This window comes from Sorex fumeus, unplaced genomic scaffold (assembly GCF_029834395.1).
Source record: "Sorex fumeus unplaced genomic scaffold, SorFum_2.1 ptg000002l, whole genome shotgun sequence".
Lineage (NCBI taxonomy): Eukaryota > Metazoa > Chordata > Mammalia > Eulipotyphla > Soricidae > Sorex > Sorex fumeus.
Window position 1 is genome coordinate 68,906,144 of NW_026606059.1, and position 17,276 is coordinate 68,923,419.

The 17,276-nt window shown below is 38.5% G+C and overlaps 1 protein-coding gene across 2 annotated transcripts in view; it reads left to right on the plus strand.

The window, feature by feature from the left end:
• Positions 1-17,276, plus strand: part of CSMD3 (CUB and Sushi multiple domains 3) — a 1,250,820-nt gene that overhangs the window by 1,142,338 nt on the left and 91,206 nt on the right. For both annotated transcript variants that reach the window (XM_056128239.1, XM_056128292.1), the window contains 2 exons: positions 10,781-10,861; positions 12,007-12,120. In XM_056128239.1, coding sequence (XP_055984214.1) covers positions 10,781-10,861; positions 12,007-12,120 — 195 coding nt within the window. The remainder of the gene's footprint in view (positions 1-10,780; positions 10,862-12,006; positions 12,121-17,276) is intronic.

The following is a 17,276-nucleotide window of genomic DNA, read 5'->3' on the forward strand; positions in this document are numbered from 1 at the left end:
GTGAGTGCTGCCAGGAGTGAACCTTGAGTGTTAAGCCATGAGTAAGCCCTGAACACTGCCTAGTATGGCACGAACACACATGCATGTGTGTGCTTGAGCACACATACACATTCAGACACACTCACATACATACAAACACACTCACACATACATACACAACAAACAAGATAATTAGCAGCTAAAATAACTCATCAGTAACACAGCCACATTTGAAAACAGGCTGTCGTCTCTCAAGCAAACAGTAAATCAGAATGCATCGTGCTCAAATACCATTACTCACCAACATAATCACAATTTAGAGAACATACATTTTCTAGTGTCATTGGTTGGTTTTGTAGAAAGATCCTTAGAAAAGAAAAGAAAAGTATCTTGCTGGATGCTAAATTCTCCATTATTTCCTTCAGTCACTACATGTCTGATGCATGATCTCTCACGTGCTAGAAAAAAAATAAGTAAGAATATATATATATAATATTCACTGTATCACTGTCATCCTGTTGTTCATCGATTTCCTTGAGCAGGCACCAGTAACGTCTCCATTTATCCTAGCTCTGAGATTTTAGCAAGTGCCACATTGGAGGCTCTTTCAGGGTCAGGGGAATGAGACCCATCATTGTTACTGTGTTTTGGCATATTGAATACGCCACAGGGAGCTTGTGAGACTCTATCGTGTGGACAGGATACTCTCGTTAGCCTGCCGGGTTCTCCAAGAGTGAGAATTAGGCAATAAAAGGTCACACTTCCGGGACCTTGGTTTTATAGTCTCAGTTTCCTGGCTGTTGATGGAATTACACAGTGCTGGGGGCAGTTGGTGGGATACCCAGATTCCCTGAGTATAAGTTGGTGGGCCCAATTACACGGGTACTGCCTAGCTAATTGAAGATGGGGGATCTGGGTGAAGGAGGCCCAGTCCCGATCTGAACAGGCTTGGCGATCTCAGCCCTGGGTCCCGCACACCTGGGTTCCTCTGATGATTCCTTCATGCCTGAAACTTGTCCAAGCATGTGTAGAGTGGTCATTTATCATGTGCAGAGATAAAATTCCCAGCTAGAAAATGAAAACCTTCCTTATCATTTTCATAGGTATTGACTCACAATGTCAGCTTATTTTAATATCTATTTTATATTTATATATTTTAATATATTCTCTAATAAATAAATAGTTAATAGTCCTTTCTTAGATATTATAGTCCTTTCTTAGACATTATGAAAATTGTTAGTTGGAAAATAAATATAAACCATAGTAACTAAAATAGTCAATTCTTGGTAGCATGATCTGAGAAAATGTATATATTTCAGCCATCTGTGGACAGTGATAAAAGTGTTAGAGGATAGGCTTTAAGAAATAAAACAAAAGTATATAGAACATCATTTTAGGCTTGCTCGCAAATGTTACCCTGAAAACCATCTGACGAAAGAGACTTCAGTAAGGATTAGATTGGGACAAAGTTGAATTTGCAAAGTTTGGCATGAATTAGTGAAAAAATGCAGTTTAATATTCTTATGAGGTGACATGATCATTCTAGCTGGGTGATAAACAAGGGTCTGTTGTTCAGAGCCCAGAAAACAGACACTATTACTACTAACTTTGAAGTATCCATGCTTAACCCTTCTAGTTGTGTTTCATTTTCCCTCCTATAATCAAAAATGTTATGTTTTCAAAGGAAGAATATGACTATCTTTTTCTAAGACTTAAAACTTCTTATAAGTTTTCCATTGGCATCAAATAAAACTAAGTAGATCCAAGTAATGGCCCATGGATTGCTTGAAATTTAGACAGCTGGCCTCTCCTCATCCCTTTTTATTTTTCTCTGGATTCTGCACTCTACTTCTGCTGGACTTCCTTGTTCACTGCTTTTATACTTGCTATGTTTGTTATGTTTATACTTGCTATGTTCTGTGTTTGCTCAATTGGCCTGGGTTATCTTTCCCTGTATTTTCTTTCCCCCCTACACAAATGGGCACACCTTGCTTCAGCAAGTTTTAATTTTCTAATATTCTGTTAGTGTGAATAAGCATATAATATGTACTATTCCCTATGGCCTTTCCAGTGGATATAATATCATATCAAGGATATAGTCATCCCCCCTCTCTCTATATATATGCATATATACATATGTGTGTATAAACTATACTTGCATACTTGAAATTATAGAAAATATAACTATGTATGTATATTGTGGCCCATACAAGCTAAACCTGAAACAAGAATTGACACATTAATCAATTAGAGTGGAATAATTCAAAAGAAAATAATATAAAATACTAAAATACTACTTAAGATTTTTTCAGAATCTGGGCTGGAAACACTGTCTAAAATTAGGATTTAAAGCAGGGAATTAACTTGGCAAATATAAAGGATAAGACAAAGTTTACTTGAAATATAGCAGATTCCCATGACAGATTGTTAAGAATTAAGTTAATAAATTTTACTTTGTTGAGGATTATGAACTAAATCTGTAGGCTATGAAAGTCACTATGAATTGATAATGAGGAAATGGTGGCATCAGAATAATTATCTAGTACAAGTTTCTTGGCTTATAAATGATGAAGTAAGCATGACTTTTGTTTTCAAGCAGAAATAATTTCAAATTGTGACCGTGCACTCTGAGCAAAGAAATCAAACACTCTAGGGGCTGGAGCTATAGCACAGTAGGTAGGGTATTTGCTTTGCACGGAGCCAACCCAGGTTTGAATCCCAGCATCCCATATGGTCACCTGAGCACCACCAGGAGTAATTCCTGAGTGCAGAGCCAAGAGTAACACCCCCGAGCATCACCGGGTAAGACCCAAAAAGCAAAAAAAAAAATTTGAACACTCTGAAATTTCATATTCTTTCTTCTAGCTATGAGTATACTTTACATATATTTTGATGTAGTGATTTTATGACTATTTAAAATATTTAACATAGAGTACTCTGCAGAATACTTCACACACATAGGTTTCCACATGATTACAATCTGAATTCTTTCATCATTTCATGCTGTAAGAGGATTGCACCAGGGATAAAAAGAAGAGACATCCCATAGGTAAATTTAATGATACAAATACATTCGTTTCAAGAACTGCTGATTCATAGTACTATAAAAGAGGAGATTTTAACAAACATACTTACAGGTAATGGTTATGGACCTTAGAAGTATGAAATTAAAAGAGTGAGAGGTTCAGGACAGATCTAGGTATGGATCTTTCCTTGCCTTTTCCTACTTCTGCTGCTTAGCAAAATCTTTAACATCCATTAAATGTATCACTGTTGTCTCAATTTGCCACCATATGGCTTTTCTAAGAGTCCATCATTATGTCTTCTTTTTTAGGCTGTTATATTGATCCGAAGGTCCGCCCAAATCATTATACTTTTACCTTAACTCAGTACATCTCTACAGAAACTCTATTTTCCAATAGCAATCTGAGATTCCAGAAAAAACATTACTTGAGATGACAACAGTCAATCCAGTACTCCAACTTGAAATAGAATCCAAACATCACAGAAGCACCTGAATAGAAACAAACAGCTGCCAGTTGAGCAAACAGATTATGAGTTGGAATCTAGATTGGCCAGTTTATGTTGCAGAATAAACTGCAGAAAGAAGTAAGGATATGATTTCATGCAGAGGACTTTGTGTGAAGAAACAGTCTACACTTAGGATTTTTTTTTCTGGGAAAATAGATGCAGCCAAGCAGATGAGGCATGGGGGTCCTTTTTCTGAGAAGTGTTAGAGGAGTTGTTCTATCCCTAAACTCTGAAGCAGTCTAAAGACATGATGGCAGCACCACTTTTGGAGATGCAGGGACTGAAACACCCTAAATAAGAGTTTGTCCGGCTGGAAACAAAGTTTCAGGAGGATCTAAAGGCTGTGGTAAGAATGTGAGAGAGGACTGTCAAAATTTTTAAAAGTTACTCCTGGTAGTAACCTAGGAACACACTCTTCTCCCACATAGAAAGTCCAGATTGGCAGTCAGGTATAAGGGAGTATATAAAATGAAGTTTGCAAACGGTATACATCCCTATTCTGTGGCTGCCCACATCTAGCTTAGAATGGCAGACCCTTAGTGCTTTCCCCTGTAGAGAAGCCCACGGTCTCTTTGAATAATTCATTCACTCTCTTTTGACTAATTCATTCTCTCTCTCTCTCTCTGCCTCTCTCGCTTTCGCTCTCTCTTCCTCTCTGTCTCTGTCTCTCTGTCTCTCTCTCTTTCTCTCTTCACTCTCTCTCCCCCTCACTCTCTGTCTTTCTTTCCTTCTCTCCTTATTTCCTAAAGAAAACAGTCTTCCTTCACTTTACTATTCAAACTCTAATGAAATTCTCTCCTGTGATGGTATGCAGTGGGTTTGAGTCTGAGATTAGAACTCACTTTCTTTTCCTGCAAAAGCATGAACTCATTTCTATGTAAGACTAGAACTTCCAGGGAATTTAGAGGGTGAAGATCAAGTACCATATCACACAGATCATAGTAGTCCTCAGGTGCATCTTGGCAGTTGCTTAATGGATAGATGGGACTCTACCAGCAGTGCCAGGCAGAATCCATCATAGACTTTACCAGTCCAAATTTTTCCTGAGAGAACAAGGTGATTCCAGTAGGACTACAGTAGAACTCTGTGGCGGCTTCTGTCTTACTGGTTACACCAACATCATTTGGGGATCCACTTCAGGACATTTCCATTAAAATTGTGCATATTGATGAGGCATAAAGGTTGGCTTACTTACGCAAGGAGCATAAGATGAACACAGATAATCATAATCATAGATATCTTCACTGGCATTAGTGAGGGCATTGGGAAGAAGAGGGTCCTCAGAGGATCAAAGAAAGAATCTGTAATCAAGGCAGATTTAAATTCTGCTTTCTCCATTGCAAAGATTCGAGGATTAATTCTGTAATTAGTCAATAACAGTAATGTGAGAGGGAGTAGTCAGTGAAACACTAAAGGGAGAAGTTTATTCTGTTGATATTACGTTCTAAATTAACATACAAAGTCAGAATATAAGTGAAAAAAAGGGAAAGGGGTATGGTGCCGCCAGCAGGTCAATCTATACCTGTGAGGCAAGTGCATCTGCAGCCTGATGGAGCCTTCAGACTTTCAGATACCCCCAAATTGCTGCTGTGTCTTTGGCCAGACCCCCAAAACTTGGGGCAATGTTTTGCAAGAAAGTAAACAGTCAAAAGTTAGGTATGTGGGAGACACACCCACAAACCACCTCTGTCTCAATTGGAGGCAAAATCTTTCTGGTTCCTGATTGAACTGCTTAACAGCCATGATCCCAGAGACTCAGAGACAAATCTCGGAACCCAGTCGCTTTTGGCAGAGATGCGTCTGGTCCCTGCAATGGGTTACCGGCGCTGGACCACCCCAGTGGGGAACGAGTGTTGTCCCTCTGTCTGCTCCTCCTTGGCAGCTTGGTGGCCACCACCCTCCAGAGGCCACTGAATAGTCAGGTTTGGGCCCGCAGTGATGAGACACATGGAGCTTCATGGGATGGGGGTGGAGTGGGCCCTTTCCATCCCACCCCATCAAGACCCCAAGTCGCCTCCCACGAATGGCCTCTCTGGCTTCTGATCAAGCAGTTTAATGGCCATGATCCCAGAGACTCAGAAACAAATCTTGAAACCCAGCAGCTTTTGCAGAAATGCGTCCAGACCTCACAGTGGGTTACTGTTGCTGGGCCACCCCAAGGGGGGAAAGGATGCTGTTCCTCTGCCTGTTCCCCCTTGGTGGTTCAGTGGCCACATTCCTCCAAAGGCCATTGCACAGTCAAGTTTGGGCCTTCAGTGACAAGACTCTTGGGGCCTCACGGAATAGGGGTGAAGCTGACCCTTTCCTTCCCACCCCAACGAGACCCCTCCCATGTTGCCTCCCATGAACGGCCTCCCTGGCTCCTGAACAAGCTGCTTAATGGCCATGATCCAAGAGACTCAGGAACAAATTTTGGAATCCAGCATGTTTTGGCAGAAATCCCTCCACATTTAATTGTTACAATTTTGGAATTCCAAAATTGCGCGACTACTACTGTAGTCACACAACATCATATGTTATTCATAATCATCAATAGAAAACAAATTGTCTACTGTTGCCTTTTTGACAGATCTGGGGTAAAATCCCAGATAGTAATGGTGAGTCTGGTGTTGAAACATTGAATGTAATCAAAGTAGAGAGAGAGAGAGAGTAATGTGGAAATCATCTGTCCCACAGGTAGGGGGAGGGTGTGGGATGGGGGGAGGGTATACTGTATTTTTTGTGGTGGAAAATGGGCACTGGTTAAGGGACGGGTGTTTCATTGTATGACCAAGACTTAAACCCAAAAGCTTTGTAACTACTCTCATGGTGATTCAATAAATAAAATTATAAAAAAAAGGAGGAAAAAAAGTAAGGTGGAGTTCATGCCCAATTCTATCAGCCCAATCAATGGCTGAATAAGCAACAATACTCCTACATTAAAAAAAATGAAATTGTCCATTAGAGAGATGTTTGCCTGATAAATATATTTTTATAGATCTTCTCTAGACAGTCCTCCAAGTGCCTCCCTTGAAAATTAATCTTTAGTCAAGGCTTTATGTTAGAGAGGTAGATTTTATTTCCCATTTCTTCAAGAATCAAAAGAAAAAAATTTCTTTCATTATTCCCTTCTCTTTTTTTTAAATCATAACAAAACAAAAATTGCATAGTAAAGCCCTGAAAAAGAAAGTTTCTGCTTATATCCTTTTTTCTAGTATTTTGAACCTACAATTTCCCTCCATTGTATTCCCACTTGAACTTTTGAGTTCTTTCTCTCCTGAAAAAAAACTCATGTACTCTATATTATTTAACAAATAGTTCTTGGATTATAAGCATAGGAAGATAGGTATTTAGTTAATTGCTCAGTTAGGGAAAAAGGTAGAAAAATAGAGAAACAGACTATTTCTAAAGGTCTAGATGGAGATAAGTTGAATGAGTTAGTAATAAAAGGACAGTAAATGTTGAAACAAGTGTAATTACATGTTCCAGAAAGCAGAGTTCTGTGATTAGATAATAACAATAATGTGAGAGGTAGTAGTCAGTGAAGCACTAAGAGGAAAAGTTTCGTCTGTTCACATCATGTCCTGAATTAACACACAAAATCACAATTAAAAAAGTCAATGAAATTACTTGTGTCAAGATTAAAGATTTGTTTAAAGAATGTTCAGAATTTAAATTTTAAAAATTCATCAGAACAGAACTGTTTGTGTTGATCTAGAGGACAGAAATGTAGGCATTTGATTTCCTCAGATCTTCCAGGACCCTGTAACTCCTAGTTTATAAAACTGCTGCTGGTAAGGAATTGAAATTAAGATTAAGTTTAGCTCACAGCTCTCAAGTAGTCTTTGGGAAATAATAATAACTTTGAGCATCAGATTATTGATCAGTAATAGTCAATAACCTATCATTTTTTTTTCTTTTTGCTCATTTGTTTTGGGGCTATATCCAGTCATGCTCAGGGTGCTCAGGGATTACTCCTTGCTCTATACTCAAGGATTTTTCCTGTCAAGGTTTTGGGGGACCATTTGGGGTGCTAGGATTGAACCCAATTCAGCATTGGACAAGGCAAGCACCCTAATTTTCTATACTATCTCTCCAGCCCTTATCTGGAGAGACAGCATTATCATGATAATCACTCATAAGGACTTCATTGATAAAAATATCCATCCTCCGGGCTGGAGAGATAGCAAAATGGATAGGGCGTTTGCCTTGCATGCAGCCAAGCTGGGTTCAAATCCCAACTTCCCATATGGTCCCCCTGGGAGCCTCCTGGAGTAATTCCTGACTACTAAGCCAGGAGTAACCCCTGAGCATCACCAGGTGTGACCCCCCCAAAAAATATCCATCCTCTTTAATAAATTATGATTACTTTGAATATTAATGAAAATGCTATGTTTGAAGACTCTACCCAGTGCAGACAGAGGGACAGACAAGTACAATTAAAAAAACAGGAGAATTTTATTGGGGTGAACTCTTGGGCAGACCCTTCTGACCTCTGGTGAAGTTGGGATAGAGCTAAGCCTGGGAAAGGCTAAGGGGCTGGAGGGGGGGTGTTATAGTCTCTTTGGCACAATCGGGGACAAAGAACAATGTGGTTTCTCTGGCAGGAAGGGGATCAAGGGAAGACATGCTCTTTGGCAGGAGAGAGATAGAGGATATGCTGGTTGCTCTGGCATTCCTTGACCCATGGGGGGGAGGGGCAGATGGAATACTGCCTGGTGGAATGGGGTCCTGGCTTCCAGGCCAGGGATGGGCAAGGTGATCCCGAGCAAACCTTAGAGAAAACATCTCAAATGTGATAAAAATAATACACAAAATGGACGTCTGTGTCACTGTCACTATCACTGTCCTTCCATTGTTTATCGATTTGCTCAAGCGGGCCCAGTAATGTCTCCTTTGGAGACTTTGTTGTTACTGTGTTTGGCATATCAAATACATCATGGGTAGCTTGCCAGGCTCTGCCGTGCGGGCGAGATATTCTTGGTAGCTTGCCAGGCTCTCCGAGAGGGGCGGAGGAATTGAACTCGGGTTGGCCATGTTGGCTACGTGCAAGGCAAACGCCCTACCGCTGTGCTATCACTCCAGCCCTGTATGTTTTTCTAAATTTGGTGGTTGATCTCTCTTCTACATGAAAATCAAATAAAATGTTTTCCACAGTCGTATTATGATTTTTTCTTTTATATGTGTGACTCTCTTTTAACTCCTTCTCCCTTCTCGTTACTACTTTTGACTTCAGTTTTACTTTGTTTTGTTTTTTGTAGGGCAGCATCCTGGCTCAGGCATCACTCCTGGCATAGCTCAGAACATACATGGTGGTGGGGATCAAATTCAGGTCTGGGTACATGCAAGACAAGTGCTTTACCTCCTGTACTATTTCTCCTACCCCTCTTTGGCACTTCTTGCAGTTATCCATTACCTTTATAATTATACTCTCCCCACCCCTCACTAACTGTGCTTGTTTGGGGGCCACACATAGTGGTACTCCTAGAGTACTGCCTACTCAGTTCTCAGAGTTTGCCTCTGACAGTTTTCAGGAGTCCGTGCAGTGCCAGAGATCAAACCTAGGGCTCTGACATACAAGCATATTTCAGCTTATTACGTTCTTTGGTCTCCGTACCTCCTTAAAGGTTTAAGTATAGCAAAACAACTTTCAAAATTGTACTGCACTTCAATTAAAAATTTCTCTCAAGAGTCCAAGATCAACTTCTCTCCTATAGACTTCTTTTCTAGAAAATTGTCTCTTCCCTAGCGTTAATGCTGTGTAGAGTGGTATTTTACATGCCATTTTATATCCATGCACATTTAAATTACTACAACTGAGATGTTTAAAGAGATCATTTATCACATGAAATTGAAGCAGATTTTTCTTGATTTATTTCTCTTCCACCTTATTTTTAAAATGTTCCTCTCTTCTCTCTTCTTAGTAACTTGGAAGTATATTAGCAATTAATCTTTTATAAATGGATTTTGGTTAGATAATGATGAATCAATGACTTGGATTTTTTGCTGAAGTTTTTGCTCATTTTTCTTTTCCAAGTGGAAATGCTCTTATACTCATGATTACCTTTCAGAATTGAAAAAGTCTTATTTCTAACAAATTTATCACTTTCGTCTCCTTTCTAAGAGTCTCCTTAAATGCTCTAATTGATGCTCCTTCATGCTTCAATAAAAATCTCATGACAGAAACCATATTGAGAGAATTGTTTTTGAAGTTAGAGGATATTCTAGGCTACTAGCTGTTTGTTCTAGGACATGTTACTGTCTGTTAAACCTCATTCTCTTTCTCTGCACATAAAGATACATAAAGAATTTAATCTAAAATTAATTTTCATGATAGTTTCAATTTCTTTCCATTTTAAAAATAACTTTTATTTTAAAAAAATGAAACCAATGATGGGCTGGAGTGATAGTACAACGGGTAGGGCATTTGCCTTGCACACGGTTGAACTGCGTTCGATTCCCAGCATCCTGTATGGTTCCCTGAGCACTGCCAGGATTAATTTTTAAGTGCAAAACCAGAAGTAACCCCTGTGCACCGCCGGGTGTGACCCAAAAAGAAAAAAAATGAAACCAATGATAGTGAAATGGGACTAATACACATGATGCTTAAATTCATAGAAATATTTGCTTTGTTTTCTTTAGTTATGTGAAATCAGAACCCAGCTAATAAAAAAGATAATCTGTTTAAGTGACAGATAATTGTATGCCAGGCACTTGAATATGTATGGGGGGGGTTGTTATGTACCTTGAAGAAAATACATATTGAGAACACAAACATTAATATATAATTCCAAGGAGAGGGAAACTCATACTAAGGAAAAAATAAATAAATAAAAACAGGGTGCCATCATGCACGTAATAAGAAAGACTAGAATATTTGTAGGAAGTAAGGCAACAAAGATTAAGCATTGGGAATGGAGAGATTTTTCAGCAGAATGTTCACCAAGAGAGCCCAGGTTCGATCTCAGGAACCACGTTGGCTGCTCCAAGTGCCACCAAGAATAGTCTCTGATGCAGAGCCAGCAGTATACCCTCAGAACCTATGGGTGTAGCCCTAAAACAAAACAAAAGGAAAAAAAGGAAAAAAGGTAAGTATTATTACCATGTTAAATATTTTGTACATCAAAGAAGTTATTTAATTTCCTTAATATTATAGCATTTAATAAATAATTGAAACCTATTGATTAAACCATTCTTTATTATAAAAACCTTGTTTTATGATCATACTTAGCCTTGATAATTATTTTTCCACATATGTGACAAGGAATTAAACACATTATCTATTTTGTAGCCTACCAGCTCAGAGTGTGCCAACCTCCACCACCTGTACCCAATGCTGAAATTTTGACAGAAGATGATGAATTTGAAATAGGTAAAGTCTATTAACTGACTTTCAAAGAAACTTCCTGTTACAGAGTTATTTCTCATAAAGAAATACGAATAAAGAATAGAACCATCCTGTCATATACCCTCTTTCCTTGACCTCATGAGCATTGCTGAGGATTCTTAACAATAGAAGTGAAAACGGAATGCGTATTAGGAAAGAAAGAATTCTCAACATGCAGGTTTTACAAATGAAAAATAGTGTCAGACATTGAAATACATAACTGTATTCTGGCGGTTCCTTTGAAACAATTGTTTTGAAATCTGACACTTCAGTTCTAACAGTTGTTCTTCAAGTTTCACTTAAGTTTGAGACAAGGGAAATGGAGGCTGTAAGATATCATTTATATTTTCTTAAAAGTGATTATGCTCAAATACTGGCTATAAATTCAAACCTGATCATGCCCCATACTTTAAAAATTATATATGTTAACATTTAATATTAAAATATCATTTGTAACTTGGACTTTAATTGAAGAATATAAGGAAACTTTTAATGACCAATATAAATTTAGCACCGTACCACTGTCCTCCCATTGTTCATTGATTTGCTCGAGTGGGCACCATAATGTCTCCAATGTGAGATTTGTTGTTACTGTTTTTGGCATATTGGATACACCACGGGTAGCTTACCAGGCTCTGCCATGGGGGCGTGATACTCTCGGTAGCTTGCTAGCTCTCTGGGAGGGATGGAAGAATCAAACCCGGACAGGTCACATGCAAGGCAAACGCCTATCCACTGTGATATAGCTCCAACCCAATATAAATTTAATAACCAAAATTAGTTATTTTTTAAAAACATGCTAAGAATCCTTCTAACTGCTTTTTACATTAAACTAATATTTTGTCTTCATCAATCAGATTATTTCCTAACGCTGCTGCTTAAATCCAAATATTATTCCCAGTTCAAACTTACTTGTAGTTTATACTTAATTTCAATTCTGATTTCTCAATTAATACAAAGTACTAGTTGCTCCATATCTTGAATATGAATCCTGCTTTTATCTAAGAGTAATTTTATAGTTGAAAACACTGAATGACAAAAATATTTGCATTTACAATAAAAACAATAAAAATCTGCCTAGTTTTACCACTGTCTATTATTCATCAAAAATCTTCTCCTCTTGAAAATAGGTGACATTATTAGGTACCAGTGTCTACCAGGATTTACTTTGGTTGGAAATGCAATTCTGACATGCAGACTAGGCGAACGACTTCAAATGGATGGAGCACCTCCAGTTTGTCAAGGTAACAGTTTTTATAATAATGTCTTTCTCACATTTGCTTTATTTTAAATTCCATGTTAACCGAATTGAGAAAACATGTTATAGAAATAATTTTATGATAATAATCTTTAAAAATTCACTTTATAAGTGGATAATTTTTAATCTTATTCCATACTTTCTATATATTCGGATTTTTCTTTCACTTAACATATTTTTTATATATTCAATTTTTTTCTTGAAATTAACATTAAACTTTACTGTAATAATCCAAAGTTTAGTTTTCTTTTTTTTTATTAAATTTATTTATTTATTTTGAACACCCACCCCTCCACCAGTAACCATCTCCCACCACCACGGATCCCAGTAATCCTCCCTCCCCCCATTCCATCTCCATCCCACCCTGCCTCCGTGGCAGGGCATTCCCTTTTGTTCTCTCCCTCCTATTCGGTGCTGTGGTTTGTAAAAGAGTTAAGCTTGATTTTCAGGGAGAAACGTTGGAGAATTTACTTTCCACTGACCATTTTATATATAAGAAGATGTCGCGCGGCCGCATAAGTGGCTGCGTGGTTTGGAGTAAGAGTCCTGGTTCCTGCATAAGTGAGCTATCCTTGTAGAGGCTCATGGTCATCAGAGTACCCTCTGGAGGAGGTGGGATACGGCACCCACCCCATCTGGGACTTCCTGGAGATCTTGCCTCTTCTTGGGACCCGGTGCACTCTTTGAGAGCTGTGGAGCACCTCCCCTCCCACGGCCCCTCCTCTCTATGGCTGTGTGCTGCAAAGATGGAGCTGGGGGGCAGGCTGTGGGAACGACCTCCGAAGTCAGAGGTTACCCGGGTGCCTGGGCAGTCCCAGCAGTTTTCAGTGAGAGTCCTGGTTCCCGCATAAGTGAGCTATGCTTGCAGAGGCTCATGGTCACTGGGGTTCCCTCTGGAGGAGGCGTAGGCGGGATGCGGAACCTACCTCATCTGGGACCTCCTGGTGATCTCAGCTCTCCTTGGGACCTGGTGCATTCTCCGAGAGCTGTGGAGCCCCCCCCCCCCAGCCCCTCCTCTCTGCGGTTGTGTGCTGCAAAGATGGCGCTGGGGGCGGGGGTTGTCGGCGCGACTTCCTGAGTCAGAGTTTACCTGGGTGCTGGGGCAGTCCCAGCAGTTTGCAGTGAGAGTCCTGGTTCCTGCTAAGAGAGCCATGCTTGTAGAGGCTCATGGTCACCAGGGTTCCCTCTTGAGGAGGCGGGATGCGGCACCCACCCCATCCGGGACTTCCTGGTGATCTCGGCTCTCTTCGGGACCCGGAGCATTCTCGGTAGCTGTGGAGGTCCCCCCGTGGCCCTTCCTCTCTGTGGCTGTGTGCTGCAAAGATGGCGCTGGATTAGGGTTGTTGGTGTGACTTCCGGAGTCAGAGGTTACCTGGGTGCAGGGCCAGTCCCAGCAGTTTGCAGTGAGAGTCCTGGTTCCCGCATAAGCGAGCCATGCCTGTAGAGGCTCATGGTCAGCGGGATTCCCTCTGGAGGAGGCGGGTTGTGGGACCCATCCGGGACTTCCTGGTGATCCTGGCTCTCTTTGAGACCCAGAGAATTCTCAGTAGCTGTGAAGGCCCCCCCCCACCCCCGCGGCCTTTCTTCTCTGTGGCCGTGTGCTGTAAAGATGGTGCCGGGGGGCGGGTTGTGAAAAGTTTAGTTTTCTGCCTAGCCCAAATTTAGTTCAACATTTTTATTTTTGTTGTACTAGCTGGGAATAAAAGCATAAAGGAAGAGAACTTGTTTTATTAAAGGTTCCAGTCTTGGCCTTTTTTGTTAATACTGTCATCCTAAGAACTGGATTCATTGAACATTATTGAGCCCCTGTTGGTATGAGGATCAGAGAAAAAGCATCAGGAAATCAGAGATAGTCAGTGCTATGAAAATGGCATGTCATAAGGACTATGCAATCCTAAGTGGAAACAATACTATATTCAGAAAATTACTAAACTATAAAAATTATTTTTAAACTCTTTTGGGGGAGGCAAGGAATCTACATAGAGCCATTGCTTCCTAAATTCTATGTTCCAAATGTTAAGTGGAACTTAAATCTGGTAGAATACAGAGATCAGGGATTAACCCATAGGGAGATGTGGAGATGCAAAAGGGACTGTGTAGCTTGGACTTCATAAAATTACTGATACAAGGACAAAGCTATTATGAATTTTGAATTAACTGATATAATTATGGTATTCTGAACCTATGTGTTACCTATTTTTTCTGTTCCTAGAACCCAAAACAATGCTTTCCATGTAGTGCCTAATTATATATATTAGAAAATTTAATTAAATTTAATTAAAATTGAATGGAGCTTGATTATTTCTTGCCAGATGTTCTCTGATTGCTACCTTCACTGGACATAGAAATTTTCCAAGGGCATGAAAATATATTCTTTATGCACTGTCTTAATAACTATAATGAGCCTAAAGTAAAAATTTCATTTTTTATCCCAGGCATTATATAGAAATTAACAACTGTATTTTATCTCGTTGGAATCTTTCCAAGAAAGTGGAAGGATTTTCACTACAGGGTTTTAGAGTAGCTCAAGGAAAGGAATGTTTAGTGCATAAACCAACTCCAGGACACTGGTGGAGGGATGGGTTGCTCAATCATTGTATGTTGCAATGTAGTGTATGTATGAACATTGTATGTTTCATTCATTTTTCATTTCATCATCCTGTTAATCGTCGATTGCCTCGAGCAGGCCCCAGTAACGTCTCTTTCATCCTAGCCCTGAGATTATATTCACGGCTCTTTAGGAGAATGAGACCCATCATTGTTACTGGTATTTGGCATATTTGGTAGGCCACGGGGAGTTTGCCAGACTCTGCCCTGTGGGCAGGCTACATTCGATAGCCTGCAAGTTTGTCCAAAGTAGGAATGAGATAATAAGATGTCGCGGGGCCGCGCGGTTCCGGGATCTGGATTTTATAGTCTCTGAGTCTTGGCCGCTGATGGATTACACGGCGCCATTGTATGTATGATCATTAAAAGTTACAAAGCTTTCAATCATGTAATTGTATCTCGTGGTGATTCAATTAAAACAAACAAACAAAAAAAAACTCCAATCTTAGAATTCTGGTCTTTTTCAATGATTTTAAAATATTGTGATGTTAGTCAGATGTTGTCAATCTGTTACCTGTACTCCTGTGGTTAAAATGTTTGCAATGTGTGTACTTTATATAGGACAAGTCATTTAGAATTAAGATTCATATTTATAAATTTAGACTAATTTGCCTATTAGTTAATATCTCTTATGGGAAGTTTGTGGAGAGACATAAAAAGCTGTGAATGAGCATTATAAAAAAGGGATTTTTTTCTTTACTCTGATATACAAATGCTGTTATAAACTTTTGAAGGGCAGCATTTCTTTATTTAATATCTAGACTCCTATTTAATAAATTTCTGTCAAAAACTAATCCAAACAATGTAACTATTATATTCCTTATTTTATTCCCTTCTCTCTCGAATTTCCCATATCTGCTAGTCATAATTTCTTATATGTTTAAAATTGTATCTCTTCTTAGTTTATTTGTTGGGGAGAATACCAAATATTAATACATTTTTTGGTCTCATAATAACACTTCAGTTACTAGTCTATAGTTCATAAATCACCCTTCAGAATGATTCTGTGCAGAATTGCTGTATTAATTAGTTGAATAGCATGTTTAACTAAAAAGCTGACTTGACTTTTTTATTTGATTAAATTAATGCACAAGTTTGCTAAAGCAGTCACTCATTTTGGAGTTTATTAGAACTCATCTACAATATGTTAAGTCTGTGAGCCTAAACTTATTTTTCGCTTTCCAAAATGGGTCAGATTTTTTATTTGTTGTGCAGCCCTGGAGTCTCTGGAGTTCTCTGTATAACGTTTGAAATATGGAATTTCTGAATATAATGATCATTAAAAATGAAATACAATAAGTGGTTGCATTTGGGAAGTTAAAACAATGGAATACAACTAACTGTATCTGTGAGGCTTGGTCATTAAAATTTTTTAGCATGTTTCTGCATATGTAAAATGGAGATAAATTGTACATATATCTTAGGATTTTTGTGACAAATAAGTGTCATAATTAACTAAAGGTCTAATAGTGTTTGATGTATTGTGACTATCGAAAAATATTTGCTCTAAATGATGGCCAGGCTTCTTACTACATTTTTGATGCTATACTAGATTAACTTGTATATTTACTGACTTATATTAGATCATCTCAATTTTTTATTTTAATTTTAATTTTAATTACAGTGATTTTATATTTTAATAAGACACGGCATTTGCTAAACATAGCCTAGGAAGGGAAAAAATTGTTAGAATATAATAGCCCTTAAATTGTTAACTGAAATGATTGAAGTGTGATATTGCAGAGACAATGAGAAACAAATTAACAATTCTACTGAGATTGATGGAGGGGAGATCCAGAGTTCACCCAGGATTAGCTATTTGATGTGAGTCGTAAAATATATGGCCATGTGAACTGTACTATCTTATAAAAGGGCATTTGAAAATCATCAATGAATGTACTGAGTTTAGGATGTTGATAGTTCTTCAAATATATGTAAAGACATTCTGAGAAGGAGCAGCAGGAAATCATGTAGGAGAGATAGAAGACGATCAAACTTAGAAGGTTTTGTGTCATAAATCTGTGGAATCATTTTGTAGTAAAGGATTAATAGTTTGATTAACCCACTTAATTCAGTAATCCAGGAGTATTAAACTAATCCTTCCCTAAAAATTACTTACTCTTGCCATGTAAGTTATGTATATCTTTCATATGTACTTATGTATATAACATGTATATCTTTCATTTAAATATAATCTAACTATACAGCCACATATGTTCTAAATCTTTCACTCAATGTTCTACTCCATTTCCAACCTTCAAGTATACTCATTTATTTTTTATTTTTTACAAAGAAAGGTTTTTCTTTTCATACTGAGAATTAGATGATATTTGGCTATTTTTCACAAAGTTCTAAAATCATCATATCCAACAAACAAACAACTTAGGATAAGCTTAAAAACAGAAGAAAAATATTTAAGTAGAAGTTAGATTTTAGATCAATTATTTTACCTCCTGAGTCTTGGATCTGACAGTGTTTCACAGACAGCATTTTTGCTTAATACACACACACACGCGCACACGCAAACACATACAC